This window comes from Perca flavescens, chromosome 11 (genome assembly GCF_004354835.1).
Source record: "Perca flavescens isolate YP-PL-M2 chromosome 11, PFLA_1.0, whole genome shotgun sequence".
Classification (NCBI taxonomy): domain Eukaryota; kingdom Metazoa; phylum Chordata; class Actinopteri; order Perciformes; family Percidae; genus Perca; species Perca flavescens.
Genome location: NC_041341.1, coordinates 1321408 through 1339946, shown reverse-complemented (window position 1 = coordinate 1339946; position 18539 = coordinate 1321408). Strand labels below are relative to the sequence as shown.

Below are 18539 nucleotides of genomic sequence, written 5' to 3'. Positions count from 1 at the left end.
TGTAAATGGTGCTGTAATATATAAGAATTATTATTATAACAGGTTGCTCATATATCTGAGGTTGCAGTCTGTTCCTGTCCTGTTTGGTGGCTGATCCAAACCACACGGTGATGGACGTGCTAAGAAAAGGCGGGATGATTGCAGAGTAAAATCGTATCAGCAGCTCCTTAGGCAGGTTGAACTTATTCTACAATACATCCTTTTACCCAGCCTCACCTGCTTTCCTTCTGCCTCTCAGGAAGTTTGTGATCCATTAATAGCTGGGGATTCGGACAGTGAGTTGGGTGAGTTTGGAGCACAGGATTTCTTGGGTGATGGTGTTGAAGGCTGAGCTTAAATCCACAAACAGGAACCTTGCATTTGTGCCTGGGGAGAATGATCCATAGACCAGTTTGCCCGGTAGGCATACTACAGGGGGCCCAGCAGGGGTCCTGTGTTGGTGGCTCAACACCAGTCTATCAAAGGAAATGAATGACCACAGATGTCAGTACAACAGGCCTGTAGTCATTTAATCCTGTTATGGAGGATGTTTTGGGGACCAGGATGATAGTGGAGTGTTTAAAGTATGAATTGACTTCACACACCTCCAATGATCTGTTGAAAATGTGTTTGCAGAACTTTATGATTAATGGCTCATGGATTTTGTCTCATGTCATAACAGTGTGCTTCAACACCAACGAAGTATTAAACAGAAAAGTACTGACAAAAGGCAAAATAATAAATTACATTAATAATGACCTCATTAACAACATGAAGATAGCAAACTATATGAAATAACTAACATGTTTTAGACACAAATTAATACAATTAAAGTGTAACCAAGTAAATGGCAACTTCTTGCAATAAATATTGAAAAAAAAACTACCTAACTAAGCCTACCTATATTTATTATTAGGCTATATCAATAGTAGTACCAACAATGATATAAAGAATACCTATAACAATAATACAAAAATAATGCCAATATCAAACAGATCTGGGTGAATCCAGTAACCACACTGACAGCTTCAATACACAGGAACACACAATGGCACCACCTAGTGGACAAAATCAAAAATAGAAGTTTGCTCTAAAACATTGGCAAACCCTTTTGACTTTTATATTTGTGTGTATATATATACAGTATATATATATATATATTTGTAAATGTCTGATGTGCCTATCATTAAGAAGAATAAACACAATTATATGTAGTGTCTAAATATTAATTTAATCAGTATGTATTTACATTTATAGCAGTGGAAGAACTCAGATAGACCTACCACTGAAGTAAAAGTAAGTTAATGATACTATACTCCACCACAAGTAAAGTCCTGCAGTCAAAACGTTACTGAAGTAAAAGTATGTTAGAGGCTAGTATCATCCAAATGTAGCCATTTTAGAGTTTGAACAAAATACATGTAACAAAAACAAATATTAATGTAAGATCTTTACATATATTGTATACTTGCTTTGATGATTAACTTGGTAGTGACTGCATTAAAACTACTTTGAAGTTGTGTGTAATTGAAAGCAAAGCCCACCTTTTTGGAAAATTTTAGATAGTGACGACGTGTGTATCACACATTTGTAAGGCGATGTACTTAGTTCAGACGTCTTTAGTAAGCGAACATTTTTGATTTTGTTATTATCTCATATGTTCCTTGAAAAGTCAAAATTTACTTTATTATCCCGTAAGCGTAAATTCATGTGGTTTTACATGTCATGTCAACACTTTCAACAACAAATAAACTTTATCTTTTTACCTAATCTATTCATCAATGTCTTTATTTGTATTTTGGATTAGTATCTTAGCCTTGTTTTTCACAAATATAGAATTATTTGTCCCTTTAGAGAAAAAAAGTCAGGACCACCCAGCCAGCAATGACATGTGGGGCCCAGATGGGTTAAGTTCCATGGTTACTGTGATGGCATGGGCTTTGGCTGGGTGAAATCAGCGGGTCCCATGTAGGTTTTGTAGTATGAGACCCACATAGGAAGCCCATATGAGCTGATTACATGGGCCCCATGAGGGACAGGCATGGGCCAATTGGGCATGGGTTTGAACTGAGAACACATATATGGGTCCTGCATAGCATATTTATGGGCCAAGTGGGCATGGGTTTGATCTGGGAACACAAATATGGGTCTTGAATGGCATATTTATGGTCCAAGTGGGCATGGGTTTGAACTGGGAACACATATATGGGTCCTGCATGGCACATTTATGGGCCGAGTGGGCATGGGTTTGAACTGGGAAAACATATATGGGTCCTGCATGGCACATTTATGGGCCAAGTGGGCATGGGTTTGATCTGGGAACACAAATATGGGTCTTGAATGGCATATTTATGGTCCAAGTGGGCATGGGTTTGAACTGAGAACACATATATGGGTCCTGCATGGCACATTTATGGGCCGAGTGGGCATGGGTTTGAACTGGGAACACATATATGGGTCCTGCATGGCATTTGTATGGGCCAAGTGGCCATGGGTTTGAACTGGGAACGCATATATGGGTCCTGCATGGCATTTTTATGTGCCGAGTGGGCATGGGTTTGATCTGGGAACACATATATGGGTCTTGCATAGAATGTTTATGGGCCAAGTGGCCATGGGTTTGAACTGGGAATGCATATATGGGTCCTGCATGGCATTTTTATGGGCCAAGTGGCCATGGGTTTGAACTGGGAACACATATATGGGTCCTGCATGGCATTTTTATGGGCCAAGTGGCCATGGGTTTGAACTGGGAACACATATATGGGTCCTGCATGGCATTTTTATGTGCCGAGTGGGCATGGGTTAGATCTGGGAACACATATGGGTTTTGAATGGCAGAGGCGCAAAGTAACTATGTAGGCCTATTGAGTTATGTAATTACTTACTGTACAATTTTTAGTAACTTGTAGTAACTCTACATTTAGGCTAATCAAGCATGTTGAGATTTAGTAATTGTAACTCAATACATTTCAAGTCACACTAGTCACCAAAGAACAAACATTGCATACATGTAGATCTTTTGCCAAAACAATCCATCAGTCATTTTTGTTAGTCGTGCAGAAAAAGAAAAATGTAACTTCCCAAAAATGTAAAAAACATCAAAATATGTCAAAGTTTACGCTGTGTTGAATTATGCTGATTAGTGGACTCTCAGAAAGGTTGCAGGCCTACCGTAACACTTCAAATAATAGCCCAGTCCCAGACGCCTGTCCCTTGGGGCAGAAACACATATTTAGACAAATAACTATGCTCGATATTATCGGCCGATTCAATATCAGTAAATATCGGTATCGGTTTTTGAAATGGTTTAAAATGACTAAAGTATGTAATTTTATACCTTATTGGAAAGCTTGTTTCCTCTCAAAGCGAATGCAGACAAAATTTGGGTGTAGGTTGTTGGCCAACCAGCATACACACAGGGTTTGTAGAGTAAATAAATTCTTGAGCAGGGCAGATCTAAGCACCAATGAGTGGAATGAGTTGAATTTGTTCTTGTGTGGCTATTTGTTTTCAGTTTACCTCAGTCAAAGAAATGTTCAGTTGGCATCTTCTCTCGAAGGGGTAGTAAGCACCGCACCCCAGTTAGCCTACCGGTTGCTGGCTAGTCCTTCAAAACATTCAAATCCCCAGTATCAAGGGAGTCATGGAACAGTGGGCAGTAAGCCTATAAACGATCATATGTTTCGGTATCTGTATCGGCTAATATCGGTATCGGAAATTAAGCATTGGACAATATTGGTATATCGGATATCGGTACAAAATCAATGTCAAGCATCCCTACAAATAACCCCATACGGTTATCCACATCCCATAGATGCCTGTCCCAATGGTCTATTTGATCAAATAAAACTCCGGGATCCTATTCGAAGTTTTACGGTACTTCATTTTTGAAGATGAGGCCAAATAGCTCACAGACAGCTAGTCCCTTGATGGAAATGAATATGATGCATTAATTACCTCTTAGGAAATTGTAATTCAATATTTGTTAGAACAGGACTTGCAGGAGGCCTCATCATCAATCTGTCTTCCACTAGATGTCCTTGGACCGAGGAGTAGCATGTGTTTCTATCAAGGTGTAGCTCATACACCAACAATGACTGATGTGTTGGCTGTAAAAGGTACAGTAGATCTGTTTGAGACAAAAATGAAGGAAAAACACTTGTTTTGTATCTAATCAATTATTAATGATTAATAAATTGTTGGCATTTTAACTTTTGGTAAAGGAAAACACACATCCAGCCCTAGTCTGGAGAAGTGACGGTGGTTAAAAGTAACTAATACTCTGAGTAGTTTTTTTGTTTTTCTTACAAATTGTACTTTTACTTGAGTATTTCTCTAACACCAGTACTTTTACTTGTAACAGAGTAATATTTTAGCAATGTAACAGTACTTGTACTTGAGTAAAGATTTTCAGTACTCTTTCCGCCTGTTATGCACACAACACCTAATTAGGCTCATTCATAATGAAGCCAGCGGAGCAGTTAACGTTTGTTAATTCTCTCAATTTACGAATTTTACTGTATTTAATTGTTATTTGGTCAGGCAGTTCTTAGAACATCTATAAGGGGCCTGTATGCAAAGGCCTTGTTTTGCGCTCAAAACATTAGCAGTCCATTCGGGAAAGCACTGCTGCTAGCTGTGACTTCAAGGAGAACTTCTATCAGACATTCACAAATTGAGGTAAGTTGAAATATTATTTTGCCAGAAAAATAACACTGCAGATTGTACAGTGGTCTGTATTTTTGATTTGTGCTGTTTAATCTGATGTAGAATCTAACCAAAAGGAAAAACAGCGGGAGAGGTTGGACAATAATTAATATATCACGATAGACGGAGCTCTGAAGCAGACCTGTGCGCTGCTTAGTGTTCGCTCTCTCTGGATAAAGACGAGCAGCAGCACAGACACCAGGGGCATCGCACCAGGGGTAAAACCAATACTGATTACCAGGGCCCAAGGGGAGAGAGGGCCCTTGAAAAGTCTGGAATATATTTTATTTTACCTGGATATTTTTATTTCCTAATAACATTTCATAATGCATATCAGATGAAATGTAAAGTCAGTGTATTGGCAGAATAACTTGGTTGATTGACTGACTATTTTGCATACAAAAAGGTCCCCCCCCTTGCTAATGTGCCAAATGGCTTAGTCCACCTGCACGCATTACGTTAGCTAGTTCAGTAGAGCGTCTGGTGGAGCGCAAACTTCTGCTGTAGAAATGTCTTTTCTCAAAGAAAGCCAAATCATGCTTCCAAAAAGAAAGGAAAGACAGGAGGAGGAGAGAAAACAGAATGAGGGGAAACAATTGGTAACTGACTTCTTTTCAAAGAAAGGTGAGCACTACCTAGAAAACGAAATCCATGGTGCTTGTCAGGGACCAAGCAGTTAGGCATGAGGAGTCGCGAGGAGATTTCAAAAAAGGGGTTTTTATTTTACCCACAAAAAATTCTGACAACAAACAAAAGATAAAGTTTGGGCCCTTAAAAGAGGTCAAACAAACAAACTGAACTTAAGCTCTGAACATAACAAACTCAAAAATACAACTGACCTCCTATACAAGAAACAAAGGGGACTTATAAACTGGGTGATCAGACCAGGTTTGACACCCAGGGGGAGACTAACAATAACACTAATATGTAAATTACAAATAACAAAAGAAAACAACTAAACACTTACTCCAAAAGAAATGTAATCTTAATTAACATTAACTGAATAAATGTACTAAAGACAATACAAATCAAAACTCAAATATCTTGAGGACAAATACAGCTATCTCCCCCCTGACATAACAAGTAGTGGTAGAGTCCAATTTAGCCAACACCCCACCCCTTTGTCCCTGCAGCCTGAATCCGCAACACTGGTAAGCTCAAAGAAAACAGTTTTATTAGAAAACCAATCCAAAACTAATAAAGTATATATGTAAACCAAATCCAGTGCCCTGTAAGTTATTTAAAACTAAATAAATGTTTACAACAAAATATATAATGTGTCTGAAAAGATATAGAAACCAATCTTAAGGAAAACAGCATGAACTAAGATAAATGTGAGTGTATGAGGTTACCGCCTTTAAGATGGCTGTGTGGCCACGGCTGTGGCCATCACAGTGCTAAACTGCTTGAATATCTCCATGACTGTTACAACTACGCATATTGCTGAGTGACACGTGAGCCTTGCTTATCGTGGACGCTTACACACACTAATGTCCCTGTGTGCTTGCGCACATACCGCGCACACACACACACACACACACACACACACACACACTTAGTGTCATATAAGCTGGTTATTTTATGTTAATTTGTTACTTATCTTTTTATTGATTGAAAGCTCCTTCATTAAGGTATTGTCAGCCAGGAGAGCGACAGGAGGAGGTGTACCCTGTTCATAAATATGGCGTAAGTTTCCATACATCGACCTTAAAGTTTCCTTTAAATGCTCCTGATATGTAACAAGACATTGACAAATGTTAATTTCAAATGCTTATATCACTGACTTATATCACAGTAGTTTAGCCAGGTTCATCTCATTTCAAAAGCAGAGGTGCAGCCCACAACTGATATTGTTTACATTTGATATTTGATAAAAGTTCCCAATAAGGGGGAGGAGGGCTGTAAAGTATTCAGAATTTGGGTGGATATTTTATTTAACCCATTTTGGCAATTTTTGTCAATTTCTTACATATGCAGGGTTTTACCTCCATAGAGATTTTGGTGGTGGCCGCCACCGCGTTATTTCTTGCCTCACGATGAGGAAATCCAAAAATAAATACTTCAAGCGCTGTCTGTTGGGTGCGCTGGTTTATTCTTTATTATATTTATTAATTTATATTATTCTGCGCGACCCATGCTATTTCTGGATCTTACGGTTACGCTAGCACCCCCCCACCCCCATCGTAGCTATGATTGCACCACGCCGCATGCTCCACGAGGGGTTACCGCCACCCTCCTTTTTTGGCCAAGGAAAAACCCTGATATTGCTCAATTAAACTTGATTGTAGTATCAGTTTTGGCCACAATCTTACATATGACTCCTTTAAACAGACCATCGCAGATTAGGGATGAGTCACTTTGGATATTAGAATATATTATCTCTGAGCCACAATTAATTTCACACACACGTGTGTGACAGTCAGCAGGTCTTTAACTTAAACACCTCAATATGTCTGTCGGTTTTATAAAGTATAAAAGCGTTGTCTGTTATAGATCCAAAAGAAAAATGGATTATGACGACAGTCGTTGGACTAAACGAAGACGTGTTAAAATGTACAGGAGACACAGATTCTCTGACAAACTTTTTGTCAGAGAATAGCTTATCCATTCACGATTTAACGTGAATCGGTAGCATTCTGTCTCAGAGGGGAAATATCTCTCGCTGAAAACGTAGCCTATGATAAGATACATTGTCTCTTTGCATTCGATTGTTTATAAGGTGTGTCAGACAGAAAGTTCTGATATGCGGTTTTGATCATTCAGTAGGCTATATTGTAAGACATTAATATTGTAAGACAGCTTATTCAAATCTTCATTTTCTCTTGCTCAACAATCTACATGGAGAGCATCTCGAGACCCATCGGAAACTTCTTGCAACCTCCTTGTGGGTCGCAATCCCCAGTATAAGAACCATTGGCCTAGGCTACGTTTTGTCGCACAATGATAGAGATCCTTAGGTCTGGTAAAAGGCAAACTCGATTTCAGTAGCCTAATCTCCCAATGAAAGCCGATAGTTATTGAGATGTGAATCTGCAGACTTGTATGATTTAATTAAAGTGTTGGAGACCAAGAGTTTGGTTAAATCTGATTTTAACCAAAAGGCCTCAGATTAAACTGACCTCTGGATACAGGACACACATGTGCTCAGAGACAAAGGAACATGTGACCAAGACAAAGGAATCTTCGCCTGCATGTAAACCCCAAAGCCGGAGTAATTCACACCTCTATGCGAAAGTGCCAGCCAGAAGGGAAACTCCTCACAACTGGCAGGAAGTCAAAGAACTACAAGATTGTAGTCTTCACCCTTTCAAGAGTTTTGAGTCTTCCTATTGGTTCAGCGGGACCATAAACACAGCAGGGGGTCTTAACCTATAAATAACCTGAACCTAGGAAACTCCCTCGTCTTCACCTGCAACTCCCGTTGCTGAAAGGAGGCGCGCAAGCGCTTGTGCTGAACTTCCATTTTCGGGAGAAAGTGGATTTTATTTCGGTGGATCCTTGAAAACACACCAGTGTTTTCATATCTGCAGTGAGAAGGAAACAACGTTTTTCTTCTCAAAGTCGACTAAACTTCCCCCTTGCTGCTTTTTTGGAGGGAAGTTTCTCCGTGGCCGCTGACGAGCGCCAGGGACACGTTCCGTTTCATTTCTGTGGAAATCTCTGGACAGAAACAAACGGACTGAACACACCGTGAGAAGGCTTACGTCTGGGCAGAGATAAGTAGTGTGTTTATTAATGAGCAAAAGGGGTTCGCTACCACTTGTTGCCATTAATGTGATCTGATTTAATCATGTACTGGTCCATATGTGATTATTAATCTGTGCTGTGAATGTATAACCGATCCCTATACTGTTTGATTTATGTGGTGTTAAGTAGCTTGGTATAACTGTAATCGCTACCTGCTTAAATCACTCCTTTCAGGAGTTTAGTTACTGTCTGCGATAGAATCGCGAAAATCAGCTGATTAGCTACTGGAGTAGTTATAGTGACGTTTTTCCTCAGCAAAAACAAAAGTCTCAGTCTGTCCTAAACTACACGTTAGCCCAGACCTGAGTGGCTGAGGGGAACTGGGTCATTATCGATAACTAAAGATCAGAGTGCCTTTTTCTTTACTCTTCTTCTCTTTCTTCTCTCTCTCTAACACACACACACACACGACACCGACTAGCCGCGTAGCAACCGAGCTAACGCTGTAGGCTAGTTTCACACGTGGAATTGGCTTACCTTCGTACAGACCTAACACAGGAACTAGCTACCATACCAGCTAAGCGTGATCGTTGCCTAGCAACCCCCGGCTTCTTCAGCCCCTGCCCGTGCACCCAGCACCACTACCGCCCTCTTGAGGCTAAATAGTTTGTGCAGCTCACAGGAGTAGCCATTTTGGGAGTTTGTTTTCGTGTTAGAACTACACTCCGACATCGCCCCCCCCTTTTCACTCACTCTCTCTCTCACACACACACACTCACACGGACACAGACGTGTCCGCCCATGCTGCTTTGTTTTTACTTTGTTTTTGGTTGTGATATTGTAAAAGGGTAATTAGTTTATTATTGAAGGATTATTGATTAGCTACTGATAATTGTGACGTTAATAAATCTTATTATGCTTAATTAGCAGTTGCTTGTGATTATTTGGGTACTTGTTGTAATAATTGCTGGTCGATCAGGTCCGTGCTTGGATTCACCCCTTCCTTTAATTCCTTTTTAAAGGATTACCACAGAAATGAGACTGTTCCACAGTTTGATTATTGGTCCCTGACATGCAGGGTGGTGCCCCGTTTTGATTGTTTGTCGATTTAATACAGTTATTAATAACCATATTCATAACTTTATTAATATTGATAAAACATCTTTGATAATTTGCCAATGATCAAATCTGTACCCTACGAGAATCCTACAAAAGCAACCTACACGATGGCTAAATTGCTGCATTTTGTATTTCGACAATGTAGCCTATATTTCTGCAGAATTATAAAGCCTATATTTCTGCAGAATTATAAAACTTCTAATGCTCCGCAATAGCCTTTGGTGATATCATGTAAAAAAGTAGGCTAGTCTCTGTATCCTAAGCTGAGACAGAACAATGTTCCTTGCAGCACAGAAGTCAGCATCAATTCTATTAAGCCAATCTAGCCGCATTCCCTGCAGATCGCCATTAACCACTCACAGTGCGCTACAAGACCCCAGTCTTTGACCTATGATGTGTTGGTCTACAGTAAATAATTCCATCATGTAGTAGGCTACGCTGGAGCAGTGTCAGTTGCAACATAATGATATTTTAGATTTTTTATTAATGCCGCCTCGCATTGCTTCCTGTGTGCAATGGATTTCTGTAATTTAGTAACACTGGAAGGAGTCAAATAGCTACCAGTACGTTAACGTTAATTAACGTTCCCATTGTAGCTGCTAAATGGATATTTAAGTATTATTCAACTTGTGCAACCTCTATCTGTAACTGTTTTGTTAATGGTGAAGGACATAAGAGAGGCTATGTAAGTATGATGTGTGTGTGTGTGTGTGTAAATATATATATATATATATATATATATATATATAAACTGAAAGGAGGACAGAGACAGGGATGGATGGGGGAGGGTGTGTGTGTCTGGGGTGGGGGCAGGGGGCTACAGCCTCCACATCCAAAAAAAAAAAAACCTGCTTTTTCATTCTTCATTCTTTTTTTTTAATGGTAGTGTTGTGTTTTTAATTTGCTGCACTTTTACCGGTATTTCTTCCTCTTAGGATATTGAAATGGTGTTAATGCTGTACTAAGCCACAGCCCTCGTGTGTCCCAGAGGGGACTCCGCAGCCATGATGTGTCCCAGAGGGGACTCAGTAGCCCTCGTGTGTCCCAGAGGGGACTCCGCAGCCATGATGTGTCCCAGAGGGGACTCCGCAGCCATAATGTGTCCCAGAGGGGACTCAGCAGCCCTTGTGTGTCCCAGAGGGGACTCAGCAGCCCTTGTGTGTCCCAGAGGGGACTCCGCAGCCCTCGTGTGTCCCAGAGGGGACTCAGCAGCCCTCGTGTGTCCCAGAGGGGAAGCCACAGCCCTCACGTTTCCGGGTGGCGGAGCAGGTCCCAGAGGAGCAGGTCCCACGGATCCCGCAGGGGAAGCAGCACCCACGTCACCGGGAGGCGGAGCAGCGCCCATGGTTCCGAGAAGCGGGGCAGATCCCAGAGGAGCAGATCCCGCAGGGGGAGCGGATCCAGCTGGGGGAGCAGCCCCAACGTTTCTGGGAGGGTGAGCGAGTTCACAACGCCTGATGTTACAATGCATTATGAGCTTGTAGATCTGCCATTTCAGTATTTGTATTAGTTTTTTTGTTTTCGTTTAGAGGTATTGAAATGTTCTTTAAAGTCAAAGTTTCTGCTTCCAAATTGTACAGGTAACCAGGGTCAGCCCAGCAAGACAGAGTCTGACCCCGAGAAACCCTTGTGGGTTCCTCACAAGTGGCCTCAGCATGAGCCTACTTGACGGCAGCCCCACCCCGTCAGCCCAGTTACTGCGTGGCCAAAGTTTAGCCCCCCAAAACATTGACTGTTTTGATCGTTTCCAGTTTTTTTCTTTTTAAAGTGTGAGGACTTTTCTATATTGTTGCTTTTTAATACCTTAAGTACATATTTTTATGATACTTTTTTTAAACTTAGGTAATATTTTTAATGGAATATTCCTGGTAACAGAAAATGTTTACAGTTTGGAATCAATACTTACTTTATCCACTATAACTACTTGTATGAACCTTGTTTAATTGACTAACCCTAATGTAGCAATATTTTAGAATCAATGATGACATAGATCAGACTTAGAAAAGCTGTGTGTTTAAATGCTCCTTTCTTACAAAGGCTCAGAACAGCCGAGAAAGGAAACACACACACACACACACACACACACACACACACACACACACACACACACACACACACACACACACACACACACACACACACGAGACAGTGATAAAGACTTGTTTCCTACAATTTGTCAAGTGCTAGTGGACCAACCTCTGACAACAGAAGAACATGGAAGACGCTATTTGCAAATGTATAATATATATATGTTTATTGTGATTAATTTGTATTCAAAAGAGTGGAATGTAATGGCAAAATTACATTTAAGCATGATTCTTTATATTTTTGTCGTATTTCTTTTTTAAGTTTCTCTCACAATGCTGAAAGGGAGTTTATCTCATTCCCACATGTAGATTCTGATTCTCACTAAACTAAGTGAGAATCACAAAGTCTGGAACATAATGTGAGCACTGTTTGTCTGAACCGATACAAGTACAAGGTCACAGTAAACTATCTCTATGTGCAGATTCAGTTTTCCCATGCCAGTTGAGATGTAACCAGGGGGGTGAAAGTTGTACAGGGGGAGGAGGCGAAATGGCTCTGAGATGTCTCCTGTGTTTTAGATTGTCTTTCTGTATATCAGATTGCCTGTGAGAAATGCAGAGTCATGTTAAGCCACTTAACATGTGCTGTCACTATGAAGATGTATTTAAGCTCAGTGTTCCTGTTGACTCGTGGAAGAGACTTTTTCACACTGTGCTGCTGTGCCTTTTGTGAAACTGTGTCACTCCTATATTCTTGCAAGTTTATAATAAAACACAAAAACCTAACTTGGTTTAGTCTTCAACTGTCTTATTTGTTTCACTTCCTAACTCTCTAAAATTCACTCCTGCTGCAAAGGAAACTTCCACCACACTTGTTACATAAATTATTTTCCAGTTAGAGGTGAAACATAAACAAGTTTGAAGTTACTGCAAGTCTACTGGAGAACAGAGGACAAAACTCTGCGGCCGCGGTTATTTACAACTGCCCAACCACTTGCCAAAATTATTAACATATGCAGATGATAATAAGCTGTTCCTTTATCAGAATTGCAGCTCTGTTTCATTCATCTTTCCAGTTAAACACATCAAACAATACCACTGACACACCACGCTGCCACGGTAAAAACATGCTTGCCTTCCCCTTTGCCACACACCTGTACCTGTGGCTGTTGATTCCTATAAGCATCTCCTGTGTCAATGGTCCACCCGGTGGTCACACACAAAACTGCAAAACCATTCATGACACCAACCTGCTATTTAGAGTAACCGGGGATTTCCACTGGATGCGTAACGGCTGCGGACCGGCTCCGCTGCGTGTCTGTTGCGTGCTCCGCCGTCCGTCAATACCCACCGGGTCCGGATTTGTTGCGGAACGGCTGCGGCCGTGACTGACAGCTGTAGTAACGAGGACCCCACGAGTTCTCGCGAATTCACGTAGAATAGAACCACAAAACCAACAACAGTTTGTTTCAGTCCAGAGGAGTAGAGGGGAGACGACTCTGTGCTGTGTTTTCAAGGTGTAGTAGCAGGGAGATATGATCCGCCGTGAGCACGGTGTATTTTATTTTGAAAATTAACCGGATATTTATTTTGTTGCTGTGCTCCACTTCCTGTCCCGCACTATCTGCCGTGTGCTGAATTGCTGCGGAGCTCTCCGTCGTCCGTCAAAAATAGAAGCTCTGCGTATCTGCTCCGGAGGGCTGCGGACTGACGGAACTGGGACGGAGTCGGGACGCTTACGTTCTGCAGTCAGTGGAGATACACACACTGACTTTCCAGTGGAAATTGCCGGTAAGCCCTGACTGCAGTACGCAGATCGAGGAGTGGCTCAATGTGGGTGGAGCTAAACGTGTGACTCCGACCATTTGCCAAATAGCAATTGGCAGAGCCATTTCTCTATCACTCTGGTCTGAGGGGAAAACACAGGACTTTCAAGCTGACCGGAGATCTTTTCCCTTTTTTTTAACCCAACCGTCCGTTGTTGGCGTCCCCCAGAGACATGGGCTCGTTTCCCGCGAATTACGTTTGCTTTCCCCGTTATCCTTTTCCTTAACCCAGCGGCGGAGTGGAACCAAAACATCTACCGGGAAATTTTGTAGACCACCGGCCGGTTAGTGCGTCCAGACTTTCCCGATTGCCACTCCGCCTTAACAACCGTCAGTTGTTGTCTGGCGTTCCCCAGAGACCAGGGCTCATTTCTCGGGAGTCATGTTTGCTTTCCCCGTTCTTCTTTTCCTAAACCCAACCCCGTTCTTTTTCGTTTTGGACATTTTTTTCGACACTTTTGTTGCTTTTCCACCCATGTTTTTGTCACTTTTGTCACACCTTTTAGACTTTTTTGTGTGTTTTTTTTCAGACAGTTTTGTCACTTTCATCAACGTTCTTTTATAAATATTTTTTTTAAAACGTGTGCTGAGCGTTGTCGGGAGCCATTCACGTTATTTCTTTTGGACAATTTCGTTGAAAGAAACCCAAATTTCTGATAGAAAAATGGGTTAGATTTGACCCGAGCAAAACAGGAGGGTTAAACAAAACAAAGTTACATTATGGTACATTAAATGTATTTTGATGCTGATTTTGTACCTTGTAATATTTTCCTGATTGTCTCTAATAACTAGAAGTAGTATTTCGGCACTGTGGTTTCAGGTACTTTTAGTTCCACCGTGTGTCACGATACCTCGGTACAGACCTACATGTTTTTCTCTCATACATTCCTTAAAAAGTCAATATACTTTATACTTCACACTTTATTATCCCGTAAGAGTAAATTCATGTCGTCTTACATGTCTCCTCAAAATAAAAAGAAACACAACACTTTCAAATAAACTTTATTGTAATTATTTAAGAAAAAGAATAAAATATTATTCACAAATATATCATCATTATTTATATATTTGTCCCTTTAGAGAAAACAAGACACTTTTTATGACAATATGTCTTTTATTTTTGAATGCTTATTGATTATATAGTGAAGGAAAACAGATGAATAAAGAATCAAACACACCACAAACTCCTCTTGTATCACAGAACGTTCAGCCAACATTTGGACTTTTATTTTCCATTTGGACATTTTTGAAGAGAAGATCGTCTCATGTCTGGTAGGTGGATGTTGTTACCTTTGGACAGAGCTGACAGACATTATTCAGTAAAGTAAAATGGAAAAGATGTCAGAGTATTCAAATGTTTTCTGTATTTAATTTTCTAATATTTACTAGATTAAAAGTCCAATAACTGATTATGTTTTTGTCAAGCTCAGAGAGTCAGTTTCCTTCTAATGTTAAATCTCAAATGTGAACCGTTTCCTAACTCTTCAGATAATAAACAAGTGAAAGTGAGTCTGTCAGCAGAGAGCTGTTTCTGTCTGCACAACAAACTGAAAGTGAATCAATGAAAGAGATTATAGATGAGCTGTAGAGAGATCATGATGGTGGGAGGCCTCACAGCTTCTTGGAGCACACAAAAGGATATACTGTTTGACACGGCCTGTCGTTCAACTTATCTGTAGAGAGAGTTTCCAGAGAGTTTTAATATCTGACATGTTATCTTTTTGATACTGCAATATATGACAACCTGCTATAAGTTTAGAGATTATTTTTGGATCATCATGTTTATTTAGAAGACAGGATGTTTTATATGTTGTTTTTTACCCTGATAGTTCATCTCAAGACAGTGCTCAACTCGTCCGGCGTTGTCAGGCTGCCCCGTAGCCCACTGTTTGTAATCAAAGTTAGATCCATCGGACCACTGCCACACGCCCTCCTGGAGGAGAAAGATTGGTTTGAAGTCAAAGTTAAATCAGATGTTGTTGTAATACTTATTTCAGCCACAGGAGGATCCTCTTTATTTTCTACTGTTTTTTAAAAATTTCATTTGGAGTAATATTCGTTTTTTCTGTTCTTTTGTTCTAAATAAAGTTTAATTTTCCCAACAGCTCGAGACGAGCGACATCACTTCCTGTGTGATGATATATTGCTGCGTTCATGCCACCTCGGAATAACAGGCACCGCCCCCCTGGTTACGTTGTTTTTCCGACTGGCAGCGTTCACATGGTCGGGATGCGTGTTGCGTCGGGATAATGTGTTGTTTTTTTACACATAGGCCTATTTATGAATAATGTTAAACATATTATGTCTGTGTATGTTTATTGGCAGAGGAATTTGTCCACAATAAACAGTTTACTATCATTGAAATATGTTCAGTGAACCAAAGTCGCCTCCATCAAACGTCAGTTGTCAACAACGCGTCACCAACTGGGGAACATCGGGTATCAAAATCCAGCCTGAGTTTCCCACCTCTGATTCCCACAGGAAGTTACGTGAATGGTGACGTTTTCACTCGGAAAAACGTTTTTTCCGATGTCCAAAGATGACGGAAAGTCTCACCTTTACTGCGTCAAAGCCTCCGATCCAGGACTCTCTGTTTGCACCGGTCACTTTGTAAATGAATTCTCTGAGGAAAAAATATTCCTCATCTGAGTGGACAGAAGCCAGATTCCCACCGGCGGACATGCAGAAGATCTAATGGAGACAAGATAATCAGTTTTTTGTTCAGAAACAAACAAAAACACTCTTATACTTCCTCACCTTACTTCCTGCTTTGCTCCTGTCATAACTACTATGGCCACTAGAGGCCACTAGAAACATAAATATAGGTCAGGACAGTCTCGATAAAACTGCTGTACCTCTGCATCGGTCCAACTCTTTCCCTGGATGTTGAAACTGAAACAGCGAGAGCCGAACTGAGTCCAACCAGGAGGGCAGGAAGCTTCAAGACAATGTTGGAAAAATGAGAAAGTTAGATTCTTGTTACGTAGCAGTTTGTTTGTTTTTGTTGTGTGTGTGTGTGTGTGTGTGTGCCTCCTCCCTCCCTTCTCCAGCTTGGTTGGTGATTGCTTGTGCTCACTCAGCTCCCTGGATAAACGAGGGAGGAGACCCCGCGACTTATTCATCTTTTCCTTTGTTTTTCCGGCCTCCAGCTTCAACATGGAGAAGAGAGGGACGAGGCGCACACACACACACACACACACACACACACACACACACACACACACACACACACACACACACACACACACACACACACACACACACACACACAACAAACAATACAAACTCCTACGTAACACTGTATGAACAAACAAGTCAAATACAATCAGAGCAATGAGTCAGAGATACTGTACTGACCTGGGCAGGAGGATTTAGTTTCTTCACAACACTGTGATCATAAAAAAACATTATTTTTAGCATTTACACAAGCAGTCTAATTAAAAGATTACTCAACTCCACTTTATTTATATAGCACATTTGATACAAACAGGCAGCCCAAAGAGCTTCACAGAACAAACATATCTAATGTTTCAGCCTACATTAAAACTAGTAACATTATTTAATCACTGTCTTATTATCTTAAAGGTTGGGAAACCACTGCATTATACTGCATGTGCAACACATAGAGTTGTTTTTTAAAAGTAAATAGTTGCATAGTTTTTACTTACACATGCAGCCAACAGTCCGATGGACAAACAGAGCAACAAAGCAAACAGAAAGCCTGATGCCATCTGTGGAAAGACGTTAAACAAAGTCAACATACTGCAGACAAGGATATAAATGTAGACAATTAATGACTGGGATCAGTGAGACATTTATTAAAGTATCCTGCTATTAAAAAGTGAATTAAATAATATAGATATGGTTTAATATTAAATGGATAAACTAATATGTAAAATGTCTAAATATAAAATACAGTGAAGTTTTCTGAAAATATAAAATGGCCTCTTAATGAATACAGGATTATACATAATAATTGATAATAAATTGAAATATAATTACCTTTGCTGAGGTGTTGGCTGACAGAGAGGAGAACAAGTTGATGACTGTGATTAAAGGAAGATGTTCGCTCTTTATATAGTTTATCAAAACGCCCCAGTCTGTCTGCTGCCTGCAAGTGACGCCCCTGTCTTCCATTCCGCAGTGAGACCCTTATCAAGCACCATGGCATCTTAAATATTGAAACATGATAACATGTTTGAATAATGTATTGACATTGAAGTGCTTATGACAAGGAACAAGGAACAAGGAAACACTTAAACACACAAACTACAGTCTACATGCCAACATACTTGTACTTTAGGAAAATATTGGACTTTTTACGGCCCTACATTTATGTGACACTTAAAAGTTACTTTTTACTTTAAAAAACGCTGATATGAAGCTGTACTAATAATGCTACTCTACCCAGTAGTATACAAAGTAAACAAAGTATTTTACTAAGTACAAAAAGCATTTTAATGTAGTTTATCAAAGTGATTCCACTTTGATAAACTACATTAAAATGCTTTTACTTGATACAGAAAAATATAATATTGTATAATTGTATTGTATAATATAATACTGTGAAAGAGGCCATTATGCATAATGGGTACTTTTACTTTTGATGTACTTTTGACTTGAAGAATATTTTTCTAATACTTTTACTTGAGCAACATTTTAAACAGGTTTTGACGAAAATTTTAGAAGTTCAAATGGATGTGTTTTGATAAAGTGAGGTAATAGTCATAATTATAATCAAAAAATGTAATGTAAGTGCTAGAAGCTTGTAGGATTGGCTTGCACCTAATTTACTTCAACCTGATATAGTTCTATGTAGCCTACATAAACAAACTACGGTTTTACTAGAAAAATGCTTTAAGTGCTTTATGTGGATGAAATGTCAATGTTGCACTGTGTGTTGAACTGGTATTTGAATTTGCAGTGTGATAAAATGTGATAGAATGATAACTGTGTATTTTAGCATACTGCCCAGAAGATAAAGAGTGTAATATACAGTGTTTAATTTTTAGTGTTTATTGATGGGAACATGGAGCTGTACTGGGACCAGGAGAGGACCCGTCCCTTTCCTGGGCCCTTGTTTCAACAACAAGCAAACCCAGTGGCTAGTTACCACTTGGACCAGGGGCTCATGACCTCGGTTCACTTGGTGCAACCTGATCTCACAGAATTCCGTGAAATGAACACGGCC

The 18539-nt window shown here is 40.2% G+C and overlaps 2 protein-coding genes and 1 long non-coding RNA gene across 3 annotated transcripts in view; all 3 read right to left on the bottom strand.

Moving 5' to 3' along the window:
- The window catches only part of LOC114563529 (galactose-specific lectin nattectin), a 43745-nt gene extending 27424 nt beyond the window's left edge, over positions 1–16321 (bottom strand). Inside the window, exon 1 of the transcript XR_003693634.1 lies at positions 16204–16321. The gene's annotated coding sequence lies outside the window, so the exon portion shown is untranslated. The remainder of the gene's footprint in view (positions 1–16203) is intronic.
- On the bottom strand, positions 14796–16186 carry LOC114563535 (galactose-specific lectin nattectin-like). Its single transcript, XM_028590325.1, has 4 exons — positions 16106–16186; positions 15905–16039; positions 15170–15281; positions 14796–15021 (listed from the first exon to the last, which is right to left on the bottom strand). The coding sequence occupies exons 1-4, from the start codon at positions 16163–16165 to the stop codon at positions 14960–14962; spliced, it is 369 nt and encodes a 122-aa protein (XP_028446126.1). The 5' UTR covers positions 16166–16186; the 3' UTR covers positions 14796–14959.
- A 366-nt stretch (positions 16322–16687) lies between the features above and the next one.
- On the bottom strand, positions 16688–17408 carry LOC114563536 (uncharacterized). The gene is made up of 3 exons (XR_003693635.1): positions 17351–17408; positions 17017–17079; positions 16688–16736 (listed from the first exon to the last, which is right to left on the bottom strand). It is a non-coding gene; the product is annotated as an uncharacterized LOC114563536 (long non-coding RNA).
- Positions 17409–18539: the final 1131 nt, after the last annotated feature.